We start from the raw sequence: 21,919 nt of genomic DNA on the forward strand, positions 1-21,919 counted from the left end.
GGGCGCATATTTTCGTGGTCACCCATCATCGTGTTGACACGACCACACTTGTTATTGGAGCAGTTTAGAGAGCGGTCACATCGGTAGGATAAGAAAGAAATATTTATTCACTTCAAATACTTCGAACTATCTGAATTTGTGTCAAAGTGAATTTGAGTGTTGTGATATTCGATCAAATATTTGAAGCGCCCAAATATTGGCTCACCGAAACCATTAAGCAGGGCTATGCCGTGAATTTATCTGAGCTATAGAGTAAAACTAAAGCTCTGCAGCTTATCAACAGCAACATGCAAGAGAAAGAAAGATGGTGCCCACCCCAAGTGCCCTGTGAAGGGCCTCCCTGTTCACTCCAGTGTTGTCTTCCCATTCACTTCGCATTATGGAGGATGACGGCAGCAGGGAAGGCTGATGAGCACTCCCGTGCGAGCTCAGGTTTCCCCCGTCCGACTGATTCACGGCACTGTCGTAGTCCTGGTTGTCCTCGTCATCGGCATCCAAGTCGGACGGGCTGCAAGGTGTGTGCGACGTCAAAACCAAGAACCTCCAGCAGAATGCTCCACCCTTAACAACACTCACTATCCCCCCCCCCCCCCCCCCCCCCACCATAGAGTTCCCAACAATATGTACCAGGGGGAACTCTGGCGCTGAAATCGTTCAGCTACAATGAAACCCTGTTTATACCTACCTGCCGGGGTCGGGGACATAACTACACACTAAAGGTACAGTGAAACTCCGCCTATACGACCCACAGTATCGCTACGAGCCGCATTTTATGATGAACAGGTTTCTTCCCGACAAAATACAAATAATGTATTGAAAACCTTAGTTATACGATGAGTTTCACACCAGCCCCGCATCTTACGACGTCTATCAAATTTCATTAAAGAAAAATAAAAGCCACCTTTACTCATATCAAACGTAGACCGAATATTCACGAGTGCGAATTATAAACTTACATTCTCATAGATTGACTATAAGAAAAGTCAAGAGTGGGACAGGATGTCTTATTAGAATGGAACAATTACTCTCCTGGAAGTTCATTCACTTCTACACACGCCTTGATCGCCTGCATACGTATCCGGGGTCAATACAAGTCAACCTCTATTCACACAGAGTAGCTTCAGACAGCCGAAAAGCTGACATTTTCACTTTTTCGGTTTGTGGAAACATTTCCTGGTTGTGATAGAACTGATCTCCAGCCTTTGTCGCACTCGCAGTCACGAGCTTGCACACGCATAAGGACGCGACCAAGCTGTTTTCACCATGCAAAACTACTTTCACTTGACGTCAATGTTCATAATAAGAGCGGGACACCACTAGGTGCACTTCACAAGGCAACAAATTACGACAAGCACAGCTCAGTCTCACACGAAGGCATTCCACGCGAACTACAAGTCAGTACCATTATGCGATGACAATGCCGCAGTGTACGACTCTTCCGATGGGAGGCTGTTGGCAATGCCGTTTTGGTTTTCTTCTCACGCGCAGTCAATTTTCGGACTCTGTTTATCGGTAGAAAGATATGCGTTGGATTACATTTGTTAAAGTTGAGAGGAAAGATTTGCTTGCACCTCCTGTAAGTAATGCTGCCATTAGCTACCACCTGGCAAGGATAATTTAATCTACCTTCTTAATAGAGACACAAGGTCGTGCCTTCGGCTTATTCAGGTGGTCTGTACCCATTTTATGGGCATGACGAAGTGTCACTGCCTATAATCTTAGTTTTCGAATAAGCAAAGCCCGGTTTATAGGACGGTTTTAACATAATTGGGTCCAGGCAAAATTCGATTCGCCTGACATGCACCATTGCCGCCAACAAAAGAATAAATTCATTGCCACAGCAAATGCTGCTTAAAGTGCCCACAGCAAAGCCACTTTTTCTTTTTGCCAAAGTGCAGAAATGATTGCGTAGCTCTCGCACAACCATCCAATAGCATGAGGTGGCAAAGTCAAGGAGCATTTCGAAACTATAAAGGGGTCCGAGATACGCAGCATGGTACAGGAACAGAACAGACATAATCGACTCTCCGTGGTACAGTTGTTTTGCAGTCTGCCGCAAAGTTAAAACTGACGCAGTTTATTTAAACACTGTACGGTAGCCAAGAGCCAATTCGTTTACTGCATGGCTATTAGTGTGCATCGCTTTGCCTACTCTGCACACACCGTGACTGCCGATCTAATTGCTGAAGACTATGCCCATTCCGCTTCAGGGGATGCACAGATGCGGTGAGCAGCCTGTTGGGCTAAGGCGGTGACGCAAGCTTTGCACAAGTGATGCACTCTTTGCGATTCTCTAGAAGTCTTGGCAGTGGACGGAGCCGGGTTCCGGCTGTCACGGAATAAGAATGTACAGTATGACTAAAACAGCGTTACACTTGCTATACGGCGTGCGTGTTGGCATAATACAGTAATATTTCTTGGTGCCCGCACCTCGTTCCACTAAACTCTGCGACAGCGAGCTGCTTGCGTTTTTGTAAAGCGGTGCGTGCTTAAACACGGTCCCACACAACTAAGCGGCAACAATCGGTGGCTCAGCACGTTCAGGTAATCGCCTACTAAAAACATGCGGCATGGTTAGAGTGGCGCTACGCCACGAGCATGCTTGAACTGATAGGTCATACCGGCGTGTTTGTCCTGGTTGCCACCTCGCCTCCATTTTTTCCCTATCATTACCCGCAAGGTCATCGCCGCAATCGCTTGGAAGTCTGAACAATTGATTAGTTGATCTCCGCACTTAGCAACATGACAGAAAACCGTTCGCAACACATTGTGATGTCTGCAAGTTCCGCTGCGCAGTAAAATTTTCTGGCACAAAATGTTATCACCTCACGCAGTTAGTATGCACTAACCTGTAGGCGTAAGCCCAACACTATGGCTTAAGTGGTCCACAAAAGCGTTAGTCTCTATCAAAGTCAAGGATTCGTTGGAACTGCATTTTATCTGTTAGTATGCCTAAATCAGGTATGCACCAACGAGGTTTGAATGTAATATGAAAATGATGGGTAGTACACGAATTTGCTTATACTCGTCGACAACTTTTGTTGGAAATGAAGGGAAGGCTACGAAGCCAAAGGGGGTGTGAGCCACCACTGAAGAATATAGTCTCATCATTGCGTCCTTGTTTTCCGTGTGAAACATCATATAAAACGACATTTGTTTGTTTTCTACGTGATGTTCTTTATAAAGAAATCCAGCATGCACCAAAGATATACAGTAATACTTCGTTAACTGAAATTTGCATATTTAGAAAAATCAGCTAAGCCCAAAGTTTCCGCGGCACTGAACATTTCCCTATACGTTCCATGTATATCTTTTCCTTTATCTTGAACAATTTTGGGGTCAGATTGCGGATAACTTGAAATCTTGACTGAGAGTGGATCCGAAATTCCACCGTCAGACCTTTTCACGAAATTCGCTGCTGCCACACCTGAAGTTTGTCAATTTCTTTTCGTATTTAGCCGTGCCTGCTACTATGTCAATGCTTTCCACGAACGCAAAGTGCGCGAAGTCTCAGCCTAGCGACATATCAACTTTGTCAAGCAATCCTGTGGCACGTCATGCGACACGTGCGCTGAGCAGGGAGGCCTTCTGCCCACGCTTAACGTAGTTTGTCGCATTCACTTTGTGCAGTGCACATAATTTTCCCTGGGGTGTGACTTTTATTCATCTGCACGAACTGAGCAGTACGATTTTTCGCTCACTCTGAGGAGCAGCAAATTAGTGCGAGGGCGGCAAGCATGGCGCCAAAGCAGTGCAAGTCACTAATGCTACAAAAAAAGGTTGCCCTAATTAATTAAGGAAGTGTAGAAAGGAGGCCGAGCAAAATCGAGCATCACGCAGGAATTCGGCATCCCTTTGTCTACACTTTCTATGGTGCTGATAAGCAGAAAATGCTGCATGGATTTCAGCAGAGCTTCTCCAGCCAGCGGAAGCGCGTCCAAGGGTCGAAGTTCCCAGATGTTGAAGGGGCGTTGATTGTATGGCTGCAAAAAGCCGCGGCAGCAGCAAGTTCGCAGAGCGGCTATCGCCAACTGCTTTGCGCACACTGAGTTTCCACATGCCGCCAGTTTGCTAGAAACAGAGACAGCAGAGACAGATGACTTCGCAGACTGTGAGGAACATTGTCAAGAGGTCATCCAGCTTACAGGTAACGATGTCGCTGAAAATGACGAGACTTTTCTGGAGTACGCGCAGTGTGAGCAAGATGCGGCGGTAACTGGAATAATGACGGATTCTGAAATCGCTCAAATGGCCACTAACGTAGAGGCCGGCGGCTACGACGAACCACCTCGAAAGGTGCCGACATCTTCCGAGATGAGAAATTTGCCGTGCTTGCTTCGAAATAAGGTCAAGTGCAGCAGCGGGAAAGATCGACTGATGCGATACATCAAGCAGCTGGAGGACACCTTCCTAGGCCCGAGTACAACCACAAAGCAGACGAGCATTAGGCAGTTTTTCTCTGCTAAATAAAATGGCAGGACGGCGAAACCCAGCCAGTTAGTCTTTCGTATTTTATGTCTTTCTCACTTAAGCCTGCACGAGAAGAAATATTAGAAACTGCCGCTAAAGAGCCGGTAAGTACCGCGTAAACTGGAATTTAAGTCGAGACGTTTTCAATAAAACAACAAGCTAAAGTCGCCCCTCGTCTTATATAGCGGTGCCTAGCCGACAGTGCACCGCTGGACACAGCTATATTCGCATTCAAATCCAATAGCAGTTTTTTTTTCCCTCTTGTCTGTTTTTTTTTGTGTTCGTGATTTGCCTCCGATCTGTTCTAAGTTCGCGTTCCGCTTGACATTGTGTTTCATCTATAGCAGCCTTTTTTTTTTGTAGTATGAGTAGTATTTTATGAGTATTATTTGTAGTATTTGTAGTATGAGTTTCTAATATGAGTAGCAGTACGAGAAAGCAGTACTCAGCTGCGTTTAAACTAGAGGTTGTTTAGTTCGCAGAAGCGAACGGGAATATGGCTGCTCAGCGCCCCTTTAGTGTATCAGAAAAAAGCGTGTGCTATGGGAGGGTGCAGAAAGGGAAGCCGCAGATGTGCAATCCTCGGAAAATGTGATTTCGTGGGAGAAGCGCAGTTTATTCGCAGCTGGAGAATACGCTAGAGAACTTTGTGTGGGAAGTTCATGCATGCTCGCTGTCAGTGACCGTGGACATCATTCGCAAGAAAGCTGTGGAACTCGCTCGAGAAGCTGGGCTCACGAGAGAAGAGTTTTGCGCATCAAACTCTTGGGTGCGTCGATTCATGAGACGCAAAAGATTTTCTTTCTGGTGGTGCACACCCATCTGTCAGAAGTTTCCAGATGAGTTCGTAGACAAGCTTATAACTTTTCAGGGCTTCGTGAACCTGCTTCGGGAGCAGAACAACTACATGATGGGGCAGATTAGACAATGCCAATGAGAACCTTGTGTGGTTTGACATGCCTTCATCGACCATGATCATGCAGCATGGCGCCAAGAATATGAAGCTGTTGTCCACTGGCAAAGAGCACTCGTGCTTCTCCGTCATGCTGGCATGCATGGTAGATGGTAGAAAGCTTCCGCCCTTCATCATTTTCAAACGTAAGACAATGCCGAAGGAAGTGTTCCCGCCCGGTGTTGTCGTTCGCGTCAACAAAAAGGGATACATCGACGAGGCCATGATGCTCAAATGGATATGAGTAGTCTGGAACCCTCAGCCAGATGCACTGCTGAGTCTTTGCAGCATCTTGGTATTAGATGCGTTTTGTGGTTACTTAACCGACGCTGTGAAGCGCGCACTGGGCGATGAAAAAACGGACCTCGCCGTGATACCAGGTGGTATGACATCCACCCGCCAACCAATCGACGTTGTGCTAACCAAGCCGTTCAAGGACCGAGTGCGGCTGGAGTACCAAAACTGGATGTCCAGTGACAACCCAAAGACATCGACGGGCAGCCTACAGAGGCCTTCGCTTGCGACTGTTTGTGGCTGGGTGCTTTCCACCTGGCGTTCCCTGCCAGATTCCATGATGGAAAATGCTTTTAAGAAATGTTCCACCAGCAACTCGCTGGTGGAACATTCCTGTGATCTGCTGGATCTGCTGGTGAAGCAGATCCAGCAGATCGTAATCTGTGTTATTATTCCAATATGGCCATCATTCGAAGCGCGAGTGGAACCGACTACTTCGTGTAATAGTAAACGTGCAGTAGCTCTGTTGCTATAGCTTTCCCTTCATTGCCAAAAAAAAAAGTTTTCCGCAAGTATAGTCTTCTGTGCTTGCAGGCTTTGAATGCACTTGTGGCTTTGTTTACAGTTATGTTTAGGTTTTGTTTCAAATGAAAGAACGAATTGTTGTGAACTTCATGAGCCGATTAGAATTGGTGAGCCTATGAAAGGTCAAGGAGGTGAAGTGTAACTGCTGAACCTTTGCTGAATTTCATTTTGCGGCAAAGCGGATTGAGGCCAAACACAGCCGACAGAACCAAGACAAATCTGTGCAGTACTCATCATTCCGATGCTGGCGAAGCGCCGTGCTGGCAGCTCCTTTCAAACACTGGCACCAGGGTTCACTATTGTGTATTCATGGGACACTTTATGGTCCACCCCAAACGGCCATTTTTATTGTGACAGCATTTATATGCACACTCTCCGTAGGTCTTCGCCATCACTGTGATCTTCTGTATGAACACCAAATCGATAACATCACCCTGTGCATTATATATTCTACACGCAAGTGAAAGCAAGTGAGCACTCGGGACAAATGTGGCTGAAGCGAGATGAAATGAGCCAGCCATCTTCATCACATAGAGGGCGCTGCGATAACATCGCCTCACATGCTACATTAATTTTTTTAATGCTTAATTTACAAGATCATTTTGCATACAACCTACACAGTAATGAGAGGACAGTGGCTTCAAGGAAATACATCTTGATCTTTTTTCTCTTTCTTATTTGCTCGTGGTTTGTATTTCAGGGTTCAGGTTAATAAGAGGGGCAGGATAATATGCAAGAAAATACCATACATAACAATTGGTAGAAGGATCTACAACAAACAGTCCTACATGACTAAACACCTTTCTCCTTAAACAGAGCTCCTAATATGGAAAATAGATTTGCGGTCCATTGAGGTTTGGTCTAATAACATTAAAATGCAGTGTTGTGTGAGCGAATTTTTTCTGTAGACCAGTTTCTAGAAAAGCTGAAGTCATCTGGCCAGGGATGAAATTAGGATACTGAAACTACCATGTGCAATTATTGCCTTTCATGGATATCAGAGCCCTAAATCGACCTGGTATCAACAACAAACGAAAACGCATTTCTAAAACTTGATGCAACAAAGCTTTGCAGTCGTTTATAAGAAATGGTGGGCTGGAGCCATGATACTGCAACTGAATCATTGTTAAGTACTTTCATCACCCAAAATATGTTTGGTCATCGGAAATGTTTCATCGAAAAAAAAAAAAACAGCAGTTCCAGCCTCCAAAAACACAAGTTCGCCCGTCAAAAAGTTGGCTCGAGCGCACCAACCCCTGCTTACGGATTTCTTCATTACTTTGATCATGCTATGCAGGCTGCCAGCTCACCAAAGAAAAAGCTTATGCAAGCCAGCAAAGTGAAAAGTGAGATGCAGCGATGCGGTATTTATTACTTAGCATTTTGCACGGTTGTTCCCCCCCTGGTTTAGGTCTTCAAGAAGAAGTGCAGAAGTCACGAGGAAATGTTGCATATGTACCCTCTGTAACATCTGCCAAGGTCATAGTACTCGAAATACACTCAAACCTCGTAATAACAAAGTTGCATCTCACAGGAAACTAATTTAGTTATATCTAAGAATACGTTATGAAGGTTTATTTTAATTACTATATCAATTGCCAGACTATTTTTCACTTTGTTATGACTGATACTTCATTATATCCGGTTTCATTATACAGTACTATTGAGGTTTGAGTGTATTGCACTTACTCAATTCTATCTGAAAAATTTGCTAATTGAAACTCGAAAATGCACTGATTTAGTTTGGCAGTAAATTACAATAAACAACAGTGAAACAACAAAATTTTAGACACAATGACAACCCTCCCTTAATGCTGGCAATTAAGTAAATTTTCAGCATTGGGGTACTCGCACTAAATTTTTTTTTTTCATCATACGAAATGCCAAGCCTACAAAATGTACTGCTAAGCCTGAATGCACCCCATAAAAGCAATGACAGTATGTTTTCATAAACAGTCTCAATTGCTGACCACATCCTGACATCACAACATGGCACGAGCTTCTTGTCGTGCCCTCACAAAATATCGCGATGTTTGTATAGTTGCTCCACACAGTGGCTACACTGGTGATGCACAAGCGGCCATTTTGGAAGTTGTGGTACATGCCTTCATCACAACTACACTCAGTTTCATTCATCAGATGCAACGCTGTGGAAGCTATGCAAGAAAGTTGGCCAGCAACTCAGTGTGTCTCATGGCCACTCGCGTGACATCTGATTAGTGCCAGTGCACCCTAGCACTTCTTTGTGCTTCCCTTTGGCACGGCTGGCGAACAGAAGAAAGTGGGAAGGGCACCAAAGAACACAGGTGCCAAACGACCCTATGGTGTGCTCCCCCTGCACTGACACTGAAAGTACACGTGGTTACCATCATGATGAGCCCAGAGCAGAGAGCGTACGTGATGTCATGAGGAAACTAAGCTATACAGCGGCATAATAACAGACTGTCAAGGGCGTTTTTGTTTGTAAGCACAAAATATCTTTAAATACTTCTCACCGTAATAATGAAAAAAAATTTCAGTAATTGGTGATAACAAAACAACTACATTTTTTTTTTTCGAACGCAATGACTGCAAGAGGTCTCACTAGCTTCCACAGCGTTTCACGTGATGTATGAAACAAGGTATAGCCTGACTGCTGCGTGCTGTCAGCAGAATTCCTAGTGCAGCCTTAGTCAAGGTAGTGTCGATGTTGGTATGTGCACTACGATAAAATTAATTTTAATACCAAAATATTTTACCACCATTTACTGGGGCTTCCCACTTGCTCAGAGCCGTCTCTACATAGGGGAGTTTTTGTATGGCAGTGGGAACTCACCTTTGAAAAATGGTGCCAGTACCCCTTCAATAAAAACCTGCTGGAAATACATGGGACGATTACGCACCAACTGCCAAATTATTTTACAAGGGACATTTCTCTCTTTTTACCGAAATGCGAAAAAATAAATGCTGGGGTCATAAATGCTGCCTGTGCTTTATGTCGGGCACTGACCTTTTGTTGTTCCGGCATTTGCAGGGCCTGCCAAATGGCCTCGACTGAAAAAAGAGAGAAAAGATGCAAAGCAAAGGACAATTATATCAAAATTTCTAGGTAAGTGGCATTAGTAAACTTCAGGATCACAGAGAGTGGTACATTGGTCAAACAACTTAAAAAATAGAATAGTTCAAGCAGTATTTCAAGCAGTAGTTCAAGCAGTAGTTCAACCTCGAAACAGTTTTGATAATATTGTACAAACACATCGAGACAGAAGACCAAATTTTAAGGATTATTTGGAGACCGATTTGACCTCTCTGCGTGAACTCTGTAATTCATTAAAATGTTATAAAGCTGCGAGATGCATTAAAGCAAAACCTGTTTTCAACCACCCATTCAAACAACGACATGCTCTTGTAAAGCGTCATCACCGAGGCTGCTGCTCTGATTGGCAGTAGAATGCTTGAAAGTAAGAGCGGCTGGTAGGGTGTCGCCACCTGTTGGAGCAGATATAAACCACTTTGCGATTTTTGTCGCTGTTGCCAGATGGCATGCATTTGCGATGCATTACCAGGTGCATTTTGTGATGGCCTCCGAGACTGCGCGCAACCTGTCGATGTGCGATCTCGGAGGTCTAGACTAGGTGAAGCTAAAATCGTCGAGTGAGCTCATGAGAGCTCTGCTATCACAAGCGATGCCAGCCTGTCTCATGAGATGAGAAGGCAAGGCAGAGATGGGAAGGAGGGTATCATTTAATTGCCCATAGCAGCTTTAGTACATGACGTGTCAATAAATTTGTTGTGCGAAGGGTTTGATGATGCCCTAGCCTAAACGCTGACAAAACTTCAAAACTCATTTAAGGGTCCCTTTAAAGCTCATATATCAACACATGCGAATTCACAACATCGAATAATCTGGACGCACTCTCTGGTTCCTGCTGGCATATCCACTGTTAAATAACACCAAACTCTCGCTGATTCGGTCACACTTGGCCACAATTCAGCTAATTTAGACAGTCCTCGAAATTCAGTGAGTGGGAAGCACCACAAATGTGTGACGCAAATAAGCAAGAATGGTGTTCGTAGACATCCAAAATAAAGCTGTGCAGTTTCCATTCCCATCAGTACAATACATATGATAATGTTGGCAATGAGATTTCAGGTTAGTTAAGACAGGGAGGTTTTCAGCCATCGTCCCAATGTGAAGTCTAGTGTCGAAGTCTAGTGTGGAAAATTGTGTCTTTTACTGTGCTCTTAAGCAAAGTAACTACAGGATTTACATATTCATGAACACAATGAAACTGCATTGACATATTAGACATTTGTTTGATGTATTTTTTCAATTTTTTATAGTATGGAAGTTGATCTATTTGGGCATTTGTTCCAGCTCCACGAAATCTAAATTAACAAACTCAAGTACATAACATACTACAGTCAAAAATTAAATTTATGCGATGACCCAGACAGCTTGCACAATATTTTTAAGAAGTGGAACTAGGCATGTGTGATCGCCACTTTCCTGACTCAAAGTGTAGTGGAATAGCAGCAAGATTTGAATTTCAATAACAGTAGGGTGCGAGAACCAAATTCTAAGAATAAATAAATGGGGTGCAAGTGATATGTATTATCCCAGTGCAATGAATGCAAACATAATATACCTACTCTAATTTTTAGGGCTGGCATGCATGATAGCATCAGACTATGTGACTACATACAGCAAAGTGATCGACTCCATATTACATAATCCAGTTTCAAGGCTCTTCTGCTAGGCCGTGTGACATAATTTTTGTTACTTTTAAACAGAACTTAGTAAAATATAAATCCTAGTCACCGTGCAAAGAGAATGCTGGAATCTGTCACTATATTTTAAGGTATTTTCATTTCAACTAGGATCTAATCACACGTTCCGGCATGTCGTCGGCCCTTGTAAGTGACAGAAACCATGTCATCCCCAAGTGGGTGTACACCTGAACCTTATTACAATTAGGTTGCACATTATACAAAAACAACTTTGTTAAAACCAAAAATTTTCTGTAAAGATATAGTGATAACACTACAGCTATTGCTAACCCATTCTTCATTTAGTTAATTTTGACCAATATTTCATGATAGCCGAGTTCATTAAATTAAGGTCTGAGTGTAGTACTTCCTGGAAGGCTCCCGTCCCTGCCATGGTGGTCACTGCTCCCCCAGGTGGCACTGAAGTCGAGGAGGAGATGGAAGGGCCGTCCTGTTGCTGGTGCAGCACCTCATTCAGGGTGGTGTTGCGGCGTGTCTCTGCCGACATGTTGAGCAGCTCCTCCTCTTCGCCCGTGCTGCCACCCGTACTCTGAAACAGTCCATGGCAGGTGTCGGCATCCATAGCTTCCAAATTCACTGGGAGAACATGTGGCACTACCGTCCAAGAGCACTGCAACACATGGCAATGATGGGTAGTACACGGATTTGTCTGAGCTTTGTGCTTTCGGTTCCCTTTGGCTCGGTGTAGCCTGGCACGCTTTGTTGCAACACAAAGCTCGGAAAATGCGCAGCAATTCACTAAATTAAACTTTAAAGTCTCACCAATTCGTATTGGCCCACGAAATTACAGTGATTCATTCTTTTACCTGAAATAAATGCCAAGACATATTAATAAACAAAGTCACAAGCGCGTCTTAAGCTGCAAGCCCCAAGATTGGGCAAATCCAAGTACAATCATTTCCATGGTGCCTCAACAATCGCAGCAGAAGAGTTCTCTCTAGGAACTATTGTAAGAAATTTTGTTGGCAAAAAGTGCATTGTCAGTATGTCAAAGAGCATATTAGGATATCAAAACAAATAAAGCATGCGCTATTTTAAAGGCACAATATAATAACACCTGGTGTTGTACATGCCAAAACCATGATGTCGTTATGAGGGAATCGGTAGTGGATGATGAAACAACTTTTTATTGCGAGATCTTGCTAGTTGCTGTTTCGGGCCAGACCGCTCGGACAGAGGATAGAAGACATTGTCTCCCAATAGCTTCCCTGGCCTGCTAGCAAAAGTTTGTTCGTGTAGACCGGAGCTGAGCAGCTTTGTACACCGTTGCTCCCGGAGAGGTTTTGTTGCTTCGGACACAACCATAGTATGCGACTTAAGAAGCCACTTCTATTTTACAGGCTTTACATAAGGAGTCAGAATAAACCTCTGGAAACATCCTGTGTAACTGAGCAGGGCAGGGATACGAATTGGTTTGTAATATCCACTAATCTGCCGCCTGTTTTCAGTCTAATTATGGGTGAGCCGGAGGGAGAATTAGCTGCAAGTCAAAATGACGTTTGATATATTTTGTATCGCTGGCTATTCCGTTTTTTATAGAAGGTTCGGTTTCGGCAGCAACATCTCTTGACAAGGGTACCCCTTGAGCTGCATGGAGGCCTCCAAAAACTTCAACCATCCAGTGTTCTTTATCGTCACTGACATCACGCAGTACGTAGGCCTTTTATTATTTCCCCTCTACCAAAATGCAACCAGAACGGCTGGGATCGAGCCCACACCCGAGCACCATCAGCAGCCGAGCACTGTAAGCACTGATCTGCCAAGGCCGGCAATTTCAAAGTTCTACACGAATACTACACGGAGTAATGATAATACTAATTACACAGACCATTTAAAAGGGTCAGAGTGCTATTGCTATAGGAATATGAACCAATACAACAATAAGAACATAAGAAAGGCCAACGCTGTCGCCAATGATATATGGCGCTATGTGCATATGTCCTCAAACACTGGTCATGTCCACAAAGTACGAGTAGAGTTGCAGGGGTTTGCACACTTTTCAAGTGCTTTCTCTCTCCAATCATTCCAGCAAGGACCCTAAAATCAGGTGGGATGACCAAAGGGCAAAAAGCTTCATTCAGCAGTGTGCATCACGACCATCAGCACTTTTTTCTTTGCTGAACCCCTCTGCTGTGATCAACGACATGCTGGCGTAATTATATAGTATGCAACTCTAGCACTGTTGGCCACGAGATCAAATAGAGTAGGCACCTAACGGCAAACGAAGAAAACCTTAAAGTGTGGATGCCAGTGGCTTGTCGCCGCTCCAGCAGCAGTGTGTGTTATTAGCTGTTCGAATTCACGGTGAAAGTTGATGAAGGGGGTTCAGTCAACGTTGATTAACCTCACTGCTTCCTTTTGTAATGGAGGTCCCTAGAGTCAATAGCCTCCTTTTTTTCCAAACAGCGGCCGCAACACATTCACTTGTCGTTTTTCAACATTCTGTGTTGAAAAGCGATTTCCTTGATTTATTCCATCCCAAAGTTTCAGCATAGGCCAAGCCTAAACTCAAACTTGGCCTGCAACTCTCATTCTGACAAGCTTGAGAAAAACATGCCATGCATTGCTATTTCTTCACTTCATCCATTGGGTTCTTGTGCTAATTTCCTTTCTTTTTTTTTTTTGTTGCAGTGCTACGTTGCAGTTATAGAGTCTAATAAGTGCTTTAAAAACAATTGGTCGCAACTCTTTCCAACACATTCAAGCTATGAACACTGTTTTTAAATGTTCATGGCAGCTGCCTTATCAAAGGTCTTAAAGGAGTACTGTCATAATTTTGAGGCACCCAAAAAAAAGGGCATCTTTCATTTCCATGGTGTGCACCATCAACGTCCACCCCACACCAAAGCCAGACAATACGCAGAAACCATTTCACTTTGAATTTAAAGTTCATCGCCCAGCATCTTCAAGCCAGCCCCACCAAAATGGACAATTTCAGTTCACTGGGTTTTAGAAATTTTCGTCCTGTGTGTAGCATGATTAGCAAAAATTGCTGTCTGAGCATCTAAACTGCAATTTACTCATAATTGTTTGCATGAACCACAGCAACTAACAGCAAACTGGCTTTTGTAGCTAGTATGTCAAGAGTTGCAGTTTTCACGTGACGGCAGACACTCCTGACACGTAACTGTGGAGCCACCCTTTTGATACCAAAACCGATATTGTTGTTTTAAAGCAGCAGTACTAAAGATACTTATCAAGCACCACAGCACTCTTTTTAGGGTTCTCGACACCTATGTTTTTTATTTATTGCGACAACCTAAAAATATTTCAAATTTGTGTCCGTACTGTTTTAATCCAAATTTCCTAACAATTATCAACAGCGATTACTTATTCATTTTGAAAGCCTACATATGAAAGCACAACCTTCTTAATGACAATTCCATTCGAGTGTGGAGGAGTTACAAAAACATTAAACCACTTTCAAAGACACAACAATGGGAGTCAGAAGCTTAACAATAAGGTTCACTGCTGTAAGTGTGCTTCAATGTACAGAAATAAAATGACTCAATTTACTGGAATTCATGTCAATGCATTCTTCACCCCTGCCATGTATTATACTTGAAGTACAGGAGGAGCACCTAGATAAATAGGTAAATAAATACTATGCACTGGAAATTCCCAGCCCACGAGGGGCAACCTTTACCCTGCTCTTTTTCATTTTTAAGGTGTAACACTCAAATGAGCAGCTAACCAGAATGCATAACTACAGAACCAGGAACAGTTGTTCTTTCAGCTGTTGAAGTACATGCCCCTACATATTTTACTTAGCCCGAAGAAATCATTAGGAGTCATCAATAACTAAGAATCTCTATTGTTGTGTAGTAATAGATGCTCTCCATAATAGCATGAGGCCCTTGCTCTTTCTCCTGAATAGAGAAATGCACAACAGCAGCTGTTGCAGTCAGTAAGGTCGTAGGCACGTCCGCATTATTTGTGACTCATGAGACGCAGCTGCAGCGCAGAATTCTGTCAGCTGTCTGTAACACGTGGAGCAGTACTGCAGTCACACCATGGGGCACACAGTTCTTTTTCTTAATTACTTGACAGTTTTAAATGCAGCCTGCGTAAAACGAGCAAAACAATCCTTCAACGAAAACTTGCCTTAGATTGAAAAAGTGTTTTCTGAAAACTATAATGTTACAATTATAAGTTCATATTAGAGGAGAAAAGGTCACGGCTCCACATTTAGATTTTGCACCAAAATCTGCATGCGCGACGTCACGAATTTCGAAGTGTATTTGTCGTGTTTTGCCGACATTGGCTAGACGAAATTTCTCATAACCTTGTATGTTATGTCTTTGGCTCCTTTAGAAGACTATGACCATCATTTTTATCTATTGGGAGCTACTTAGGTCTCGGTAAATGCCCTCAAACTTTATGATTTCATGACATCGGTGCCGAAACTTCGAAGTGGCGTCCCCACCCGCATTTTTTTCTTCACGTTTTATCACGTATCAAGCGTCTTCTTGAGGGGAGTGCAGCAATTTTGGAAATGTGAAAGGGTAATTTACTAAAAACAATTATTCATTTCCCCCTTAAGTGCCCGTTTAACTACTTGACCGTTTTAAATGCAGCCTGCATACAATGTAAAAACAATTTTCAAGGACAATGTCACAATGAAATACTAGTCATGTTATCATTGTTGAACCTTTCAATTTAACAAACTTATGCAAATATATCCAGGTTAGTAGTGAAAGCATGCTTTAACTACGTGATAGCAGAACTCCAGGGGCTGCAATAGAAATAAAAACAAAAGATGCTAGGTTTGATTTCTTCAATCATAACCGTGCCATACGTGGTACAGTCTCAACACACTCAACTGGATGCAATAAATGCACATATGCTGAACCACACAGCCTACAAAGAACAAAAGAAATGCTGTGACAAATTTCCAGTTTTTTGCATAAACTATAGATGAATTATCATTCTAAAAAGTCTGCTCCCCTTACGAATTTCCACACTTGGTAAAAATTGCAGCTGGTCTCTGGTTTTATTATTATTAGGCATGTAGGCACGGGAAAAGGGAGCCATAGAATTTTGATCACGGTAGTGTTTTACAAAAAAATAAACAATGAAAATACAGTAAAAGCTTGTTAATTCAGGTTTCAAATGTCCAAGAAAACTATGCGAATTATCCGAATGACAAATAATCGAAAGTAGCCAGAAAGCAATAAATAAATGTAATTCTCAAATCTGTGCACTTTCTCCTTTTCTTGAGAAATACAAGCCGTCCAGCAATTATTTTGCACAAGAGCGGTGCAAAAGTGACAGCTTTCATCATTTGCGACTTCTTTTGCAATGGGAAGACAGCTCAAGACCACCGTGTCTCAATCCAAAATGTGCTCTGAAGTCACACCCTGTTATGTACTAACAATGTTATTCTGGATGGAAATCAACACTTCTTATAGGTCCACAGCCATTTGAGATTTTCGCAAACGCCATTTCTGTGTCTCTGCATCGCTCATTTGTGGTGCTCTGCACTCAGCGTTCTACAGAATGGATGATTTGACCGGGTTGCCGCCAAATATGACAATTAGCGAAAGTTTGGTGCCATTAAACAATGCATATGCTGGCCGACACGAGAGCCCCCACCCCCCCCCACCAAGTCTGAATTACCCTATTTCCGGACTGACGGGGATTGAATTAACGAGATTTCACTGAATTTTTTTTTTTTAATGGTGAAGGCCTTCAGCAAGTAGACCCCCCCCCCCCGAAAAAAATGTTGCTGGCCATGGGTCCAATTATTAGACATTCCTGCTCTCAACCATTTTATAAAGTTCCGTTTTATTTTGCACATTTCCGTACGACTATCAGCGTTTTTTTTTCCTTTCTGGAAAACATAGATCACAATGTGTTTAAACCAACACTGTGATGATGAACGAACGTTCGTAAGACAGGATTCCTGACGACAATTATCGAAATCGCCTGTGCGTTTTGTCATTGACTCCCACACTTTCTCCCATCCAGGAGTTTGTAAAGAACACCTCTGGTTAGTCTTATGCCACAGAATCGCTTTCAATTTCAGTTTTGAAGGAGTGCCTTTCTATCGAAGTGTCATTGCAGTGTGACATCACGGGGAGACAAAAACTCATGACGTACTATACTCGGCAACAAGTTTTCTCAACAGCACGGTGAGACCTACAGAACCCTTGCACATGCCTGCTACCTCGGCAGAAATATAACACTTAAGTTTACTGGCAATTTCTTCATTAACCTTGCTCAAATAAATGCTGCTTTATCTATCGTGACTTTATCTATCGTGACAGCTGTAGGAAGTCGTAAGTAAAATGCTGTTGTTATTCACTTTAGAAGAGTTCCTGTATTTTTTCCTTTCCATTTCCCAGACATCAACATTTTTGCGCCAGAGCTTTCTTTAAGCTTGTGAATATTTCTTTCGATTAATATGTTGGGCAAATAAAATAAATCTTCGAGCTGCTTCAAATATTGTTACTTCCCCACTTTAGGGCCGATTTAAAAACAGTTATCTTAACCCTTTACTGCGGATGTCGCGAATTCGCAACATACCATCGAGCAAGCAAGTCATGCAATGTGTGCTGCCTTTAATGTCGGCTGTGACGTACTCGTTGGGAATGTAGCTTCCAGCATAAAAAAATATTACGCTGTCTCGTCTAAGGTATTTGATGCTAGAACCAATCGTTGTGTAGCTGATGACAGAGAGCGCAAAGCGTGTGCAACAGCTCTCACTTCTCCATTTTTTTTTTCGCCTGGTAATGAAAGTTTTATCTTCAAATATTCTCTTTTTATTTGTTATGTACACAACATGTGGCCCACGACATTTTACATAGTTCTGAAGTACATTTTTTGATGCAAGGTCCTTGCTTCTGTGTCATATGGAAAATGCGCGACGTACATAAAAGTATGCATCAAAGTTGCGTTTTAGATAATTTCAGAATGCAATCATTTAAAGGTTGCTATTTAAAGCTGGAAAATGAAAACAAATTTTTGCTCAGCAGTTCCATAATTCAGGCATTAAAGAGTTATTGTTCAAAAACTACTCAAACATTATTTCACTTTGATTTGAATCAGTGTCATCACAATTAAAATTATACTAGATTCAGTTAAAAAATTCATTATTTGCACAATCTTAGTTAACTAGCAGCTACCACTGGATGTAACATTCATATTTTAGTATGAAGAGATATGTATTTTTATTATTATTTTTGTATGATCTTCCAAATTATGATAGACTACATGTAGGAATCAGGCTGGTGCGATTATTTGAATGCTTCAAGTATTCGTTCGAATAATTGAATGCTTCAAATAATCGAACAAATGGTACAGTATTCGAATTTCGCTTTGATTCGAATTTAAAATATTGAAAACTTCGAAGTATGCACAATGAACGAATAGGTCTGTATTAGTCTGCATGTAACTGCCTGTAAATGTAGTTTCACTACAGTGTAGGGATGCTAAGCCGTGAATGTACCTTCGCAGAAAAAATTCGTGAAGTCCCAACACAAATTTATAGGTGTCCTGCAACACTTACTCAACATGGTCAGAAAACGCTGCTAATCGGTAGTCGAGGCTATCGAGAACATGTGAACCAAATACTATAGCGCAGCACTCGGCCTGGAATTGATAGTAAGTTCTCAAAGTCAGCTAAAAATTTCTTTCTCTTCTCTCAACAAATGATGGATGAAGATAAAAAAAATTACTCGTCACAGCCATTGTATCAGCCACTGGCTGACTTGAACATGGCACGCTCGGTCGTTACTGGGGCTGCCGCGGGAGGCCGCGACTTGTCCACACGTACGTGCGCGATTTCACTGAAAAGTTTCGTATTCGAAGGAAAAAAAATACAGAAGAGAGAGAGAAAAAGTGCTCAAGGTCACGAGGCACGCGTGACTTTTTTTTTTTTTTCCGCTATGCTTAGTTTTCAGCACTTTTGTTGGGACAAGACTAGAGAAGACGCAATTGAAGCGTGCGACAAATCTTTGTAACTCTGCTCATATTGGACGTATTCTAAAGAGTTCCGCGGTGAATTCGTGAGACAATAAGCTTCTTTCGTGAATCCATTCCATGGCTACTCGAAAGAAATATGTCTGATCACTCAAGACACATCATGACAGCTACAATCCTACCATCAAATAGAAGTGTGACACACTCATACGCAAATAAGCACCTTTTGCGAAAACAAGGAATAAACAATTTGCTGCACGGCAGTGGAATATTCATGCAAACATAAACAGCCAATTACAGCCCGGCGCTGCAGTCTGTGCTCGTCGGTGGTGCACCACCAGGTAGCATGGACAGGCAGTTTAACATGCGTTTGTGCGATTCATAAAACTTTGTGGTTCACTGTATCTCCAGCTTGCAGTTTTTAATGCCTGAATAATGCTGAAGGTGAATAAAGCTCTTCTAGCTCATGCCAGCAAGGGCCTCAACCTATATGAAGGGGCGGTGTCAGTAGTGGGCACGGGTGCCCCCGAAGTTTTCTCATGCCCCCCCCCCCCCCCAATAACACAATTTTTGTCGTTGGTGCATCCCCCCCCCCCCCCCCCAAGAAAAAATCCCCGCACCACCCCCGCGTGTCACGCCAGAGTGGGAGCTGGGAAATAAACTGCACGTGAACACATTGCACACAACTGATATCTAAACATCACTCATTTGTTGGCCAATGGCTGATGCTGCACTATTTGCCACCACCAAGTCACGGATATGACCTGATCCCTGCCTTCATTTTCTTTCTTGTTTCTTTCTCTCTCAACAGTCACCAACATTCTGGGCGACACTTTTGCATCAATGAGGAGCAGCAAGGTCGGGCGATCTTTACATAAAAATAATATATAAGTTGAAGTGAATATAACGCCACTATCTCGCTATGTTTGTGACTTAATTACAATGACTAAACTTGGTTAGATAGAAGGGAAGGCCAAAAAAACACGGTCCTTAGGATGCGGAACCTAGCATCACCAGCCACACACTGGGGTGAAGCAAAGTCGCTCGCCATAACAATCACCCAGAAATAGTTCAACGTAGAAAGCGACTGGCTGACACAGAGTGGCGCGAGGAATAAAACGACAGACGCAAGAAAAAAGAAGCAAATGGAGCTAAGTGTAAACTTGACGCAGCAGCTTTTAGCCCCTTGATACGAGTTTCGCACATTACTCCAAACCAAAAATCGCACTCTAGGTGGCAAGGCAAAGGAATTTTCACGTGCTTACAAGCGTTACGTGCATGTCCCTGCATACAATTATTTATGAATGTGGCACTGCCGCGTGACCAAAGCGCAAACATTTTCAAGTAGCAGGCGTGCGACGTGTTTCATCGCAACGTACTGCAAGTGAACTATGTCTCAGCCAATCGTTTTGGCTAATAGCAGCATTGATTTTTCTTTGTTTCACGCACTCGGCCGATGCACGTGTCGCCAGAGAAAGCACGCACCTCGGTCGACTGCAAGTGTACCACTCCGGTGCTGCGTCGTTTCTCGCGAAGCTTTCGGCGCTCGCGCTGGGCCTTGCACTTGTTGGCATGGTTCGGTCGCGGACACCGCTTGTCCTTGGCCCGAGGCTTGGGCGACGCGTCGTGGTCGCACTCGAGCGCCAGCGAGCCCAGCTCGCAGTCGGGCGCCGACAGGTCCCGAACCGCGAGCGGCGCGGCCGTGCGCGTCACCGCGCGCGCCGTCCGTATTCGCGAACGGCGCGAGCACTGCACTTCCAGGTCGTGGTCGACGTCCTCCTGGCTCAGCGAACTCGATGCCATCGCTAGAAGGCGCGCCGTCGTCGTCCGCGGCGGTACCGAGCTTGGACTAGCCGTGCTGCTGCTAGGCCTAGCTGCTGTCAAAAGACGCGAAGCTTTCGTGCACGCCCGAAGTCGACGCCGCCGATTCCTCGCGTCGTCAGTGCCGCTCGCGGCGACGGCCGATCGTTGTCATGGTTGCGTCGTCACGGTCACAACAAGCGCTGAACGACAAAGCCCGCCGACAGCACGCCGAGCCAAGGCCGACGCGTCGCATACAATAAGCGGCCGAGATGAAGAGATGATCTCATCAGCTGTGTCCGCTATGATCAAAATATATGTGCCAGTAAGTTTGCCCTTAGGGCTAGTAGAGGCCGCTACGAGTCAAGGTCTGAAAGCAGAGCTAACAAATGTAGACAGCAAAACAAGCAGTCCTCTTTTCCTAACATGTGTTACGTGTATCAGCTTCACAAAACGTTTTACAAGTTGTTGCGGCATCTAGTGACGAATAAAAAACTACAGCGTGCATACAAAATTGTCAGACAGGTGGTCTAAATGTTTTTTTTTTCTGTCTTTAACAAAATTGCTTGATGACGCGTGCTTCGCAAATTTTCGCTTCACAAATTCGGTACTGTAACGTGTCGCGGACTCGAGGTTGGTGCCGTGCACGGATGAAGGTAGCTTTCCTTTCTCCGTGGTGCCGTGTATAGAAGTTCATACAATAATGAAACTCTATAATGTCATGGTTCAAACTTTGATTCAAACAAACACGAAACAACATGCTGCTATAAATATGACATACTTTTGGTTTATTGCATGGAGAGATTCGCAAGGAAGCTAGTTCAAGTCATACTCATGAAAACATGACACAGCGGTGTTTCGGGCTGGTTTCGGTTTCGATTATCCGCAGCGCTAGTCACACGTGAAAATGCGGCTGCTTGTTCAAAGATAATCGCATCGCTTCTCTATATACAAACACGTATGTTTAACGGTTTGGCTCTCATTATTGGTGGGATGCACACCGCGATTACTACATAACGGTCTCATTGGCGGCAAACGTGCTGCGGTGGTTTCGAAACCGAACGATCAGAGAGTCGCGGGCCCGCCCCGAAACGGGTCGATGATGCGAGCCGTCGGCATACGCGGAGCGAGCTCGCACGAAGCTCTCTATATAGCTGTGCTTATTTTGCCCCTGCATTCTGCTAC

At 43.7% G+C, this 21,919-nt stretch overlaps 1 protein-coding gene across 1 annotated transcript in view; it reads right to left on the bottom strand.

Annotated features, from left to right (window-relative positions):
• LOC142769370 (uncharacterized) overlaps window positions 1-21,129 on the bottom strand; it is a 50,417-nt gene extending 29,288 nt beyond the window's left edge. Inside the window, exons 1-4 of the mRNA XM_075872551.1 lie at window positions 20,420-21,129; window positions 11,358-11,540; window positions 9,231-9,274; window positions 316-508 (exon numbers count right to left, since the gene is read on the bottom strand). Coding sequence (XP_075728666.1) covers window positions 316-508; window positions 9,231-9,274; window positions 11,358-11,540; window positions 20,420-20,737 — 738 coding nt within the window. The 5' untranslated portion in view covers window positions 20,738-21,129. The remainder of the gene's footprint in view (window positions 1-315; window positions 509-9,230; window positions 9,275-11,357; window positions 11,541-20,419) is intronic.
• Window positions 21,130-21,919: the final 790 nt, after the last annotated feature.

This window comes from Rhipicephalus microplus, chromosome 8 (assembly GCF_043290135.1).
Source record: "Rhipicephalus microplus isolate Deutch F79 chromosome 8, USDA_Rmic, whole genome shotgun sequence".
Lineage (NCBI taxonomy): Eukaryota > Metazoa > Arthropoda > Arachnida > Ixodida > Ixodidae > Rhipicephalus > Rhipicephalus microplus.